Source organism: Rutidosis leptorrhynchoides, chromosome 1 (assembly GCF_046630445.1).
Source record: "Rutidosis leptorrhynchoides isolate AG116_Rl617_1_P2 chromosome 1, CSIRO_AGI_Rlap_v1, whole genome shotgun sequence".
Lineage (NCBI taxonomy): Eukaryota > Viridiplantae > Streptophyta > Magnoliopsida > Asterales > Asteraceae > Rutidosis > Rutidosis leptorrhynchoides.
This window is the reverse complement of record NC_092333.1, coordinates 367,767,784-367,771,175: the sequence shown is the minus strand read 5'-3', so window position 1 is coordinate 367,771,175 and position 3,392 is coordinate 367,767,784. Positions and strand designations below refer to the sequence as shown.

Genomic DNA, 3,392 nt, shown 5'->3' with positions numbered 1-3,392 from the left:
GAAATATAAGGGATATATCATACATAGTTTCCGATTTCACATTAAAGATGTAGAGAAGAATAGGACAACACAAAATAGCGGAGTTAGGATTGATGACGTAACAAGTAGCTTCTTACGTGCTAGTGATAACAATCCTATTTTGGGAGATGTAACTTACTAAGGTGTTTTAAATGATATAATCGAGTTGCAGTATGCTGACAATAAGCAAGTAGTTTTGTTCCATTGTGAATGGATATCAGGTGCTTCCAGGATAAAAGTTGATGAGAACGGGTTTACGACACTCGATTTTCGAGGTATGAAGCCAACTAAAGAGCATTATATTCTAGCTTTGCAAGCACAACAAGTATTCTATGTTCAAGATCGTGCTCGTAAAGGTTGGAAAGTTGTGATCAAGACAACACCTAGAGATAATTTTGACATGGATGAACAAACGTGTATCGATGATGTAGAAACGCATTTGCAGAGTGACACACCGATGGGTCCTCAAATTGTAGATAATGCGACTATTGAATTGGTTAGAGACGATTTGACCGGGGATATTGTTGACGATGATACTTTATTAGTTGCTGCTGCTACAGCTGAAAATCAAACTGGAGATGCTTCCTGATGTAATGTTAATGATATTTTGGGGGAAGATTTATTGTTTGTCATTTTGTTCTTTTGTTGTATTTATCAAAGTTATCCCAACACTATAGTCTTTGAAAATGATGATGGATTCATTGTTTATCATTTTGTTCTTTTGTATGATACATAAATCTTAAATTTCAAAATTTGACCTCAACCATGAGAATGGTTAGATAGTGAATATATCCAAAATTTGCACAATATGTGTTGTAACTTGTACTCTACTTTATCCGCTACAGTGAGTTACATGCATCCCTATATGTAGGTAATACTCTAAAGTCATGATTATTCTGGAAGTATGTGTACTTTCTACTCAGTATTTTATGTACACAATCAATATCCATTAAAGTGTTGTACCATACAACACTTTAATGCATATTATTTGTGTACATATCAAAAATAAGTTGTGTACATAAATCATCATCTCCTATAAACTGATACTATGATAATAGAAATTACTACGGATTTATATTTGCATCAAATTAGTAAAAATATTTCAAAATCTAAAATATATATACCATAAAATTCTAACATATCATATGATTTGTGCAAAAATACCCAACTCATACGCCCAAAAACAAGACATGCATTCCGGTATTGGCCATTGAGTTTCCCACCCATCATGAATTGGAGTATAACCATTGTGGCCCTTGATAGGGCAGTGCGTTGCTACGTCATCAAAAGGATGGCGGTTGAATCTCCATAACACCCCCACCAAACCTAAAACCTTAGTTCTCACCGAAACCACCACATCCGGCACTAACCATGGTGGGAATGTTCGATTAACAATTTGGAATTCGATGTCCTTGTCCTCTATTTTGTGAGAGGCGAACATGACCAAATCATAAACATAACATGCCTCCTTAAGTTGCATGTTCAAAGCTTTATTTAATAAACGAAGCCCTTCATATATGTAATTACCATCGAAATAACCCATCAAACCATAGAGAAAAAGTGCATTAGGGTTTTCTAAAATAAAACATAGAAGGATCATATTGACCAACTTATGGTGATCAAACCATAATAAATGCCACAACGTATCAAGAGAAATCCTTTTATAAACCAAAGGATGCTCCGAGTGCTTCAAAAAATCTTTGCAAACCCTCTTGCATCTGAATAACTGGTCGAATGAATCCTGACCAACTCTAGATAAGATCTCCACAAGCATATCTTGTAAAAGAGCTTCTAGAATGTTCGGTTGACTAACGTTAACATCGATTTTTTGTTTTTTTTGCGATATGACTATCCATTTATGTTTTTTGATTAATCAAAGTAAAAAAGATTAAAATTTTCTAGTTTTGTGTTTGGTGATAGAGAGATGTTTCTGTAGAAGAAGGATATGAGGGAAAAGTCACCAGAAGTGAGAGAAATATTCAACTTGCTGTCTTTTTTAAAGCTGATTTTTGGTGCATTCAAACGACGTCATAAGTTGCCACGTGTGCACTAATGATAATTTTATTTTCTTATTTTTTAACAAAAGGAAGAACATTTTATTACTCTAGATAACAAATATTTACACATGCCAACGTTTTATTGTATGAGATATGGGATAGATTTTTTTTTGAAAGAAAAAATTTTTATTGATATATCACAAACGTTTACACATATAACTATATGAACTAGTAACACGAACGGACGAACACGAAATATTTACAAAAGACCATGACAAAATTTTGATGTTATAATGGCATCCCGTAATGATGCAAACCTAACATGTGAATAATTTGAAATATTTTAACATCTCTAAGCGTCACAAATTTTTTGACACATCAAAGCATTTATGTGTTACAACTTACAAGTGTCAAAAATAAAATCGTCAACTAGATAAATAATAATTTTATTTGTTTGGAAAAATACTCGTGTGATGTAAGACTCAATGTTTTGGCGGGTTTTTTTTTAATTTTATATTTGAAATATTTTAGTGTACAGTATGTCATTTTCGCTCAAAAGAAACCTAAAAAAACATTTTCATTATATTTTTAATTAATAGTTCTAATAAAAAAAGAAAATTCACAAGAAACCTCTCAACAACCACCAAATCCTCCATGACGAAATCAGGTTTTTGTTTCTTCTTGATCAACATTTACCTTTCTTTAAAATTATCGATACACTTTATAAGGGTTTATCGATATCAAAACCTGATCGATTTTGCTTAGGGTTTACTCCGTTGTTTTTAATACACTTTAAAATGAACCAGTTAACGGATCTGCACAAATTTATGTTCTTTATTTGCACATTAGGGTTTATATGCATCTGTTGTTTTCAGGTGTAATCAATTTACAACTATACACATATATGCAGGTGTAATTAATGCCATGAGGTCTATTATGAATTTAGGGTTTATATGCATCTGTTTGTTTGCAGGTGTAATCAATTTACAACTATACACATATATGCAGATGTAATTAATGCCATGAGGTCTACTATGAATTTAGGGTTTATATGCATCTGTTTGTTTGTAGGTGTAATCAATTAACAACTATACACATATATGCATCTTTTTGTTTGCATCTTTAAAGGAAACAATGATCTGTTCCCATACTCCTTCAATTTATCGCAAAAGCCCTTTAGATGAAACTAAAGTGTCTGATGATAGCCCATATCGATGTTGTAGTCATTAGTGAAAGCGACAAATGTTTGGGTGACTTAGAGGCTCACTAACCATAGACATCAGAGTTCTTTCTCTCAGGAAACAAGCATTTTGAAAGCGACAAATGTTTTTACTCTGCTTGTTCCTGAGAGAAATAACTATGATCTCTATGGTCTGA

At 32.7% G+C, this 3,392-nt stretch overlaps 1 protein-coding gene across 1 annotated transcript; it reads right to left on the bottom strand.

Annotated features, from left to right (window-relative positions):
• Positions 1 to 1,159: 1,159 nt before the first annotated feature.
• On the bottom strand, positions 1,160 to 1,792 carry LOC139900428 (F-box protein At2g35280-like). Its single transcript, XM_071883202.1, has one exon. It carries the CDS (start codon positions 1,790 to 1,792, stop codon positions 1,160 to 1,162), a length of 633 nt encoding a protein of 210 aa, XP_071739303.1.
• Positions 1,793 to 3,392: the final 1,600 nt, after the last annotated feature.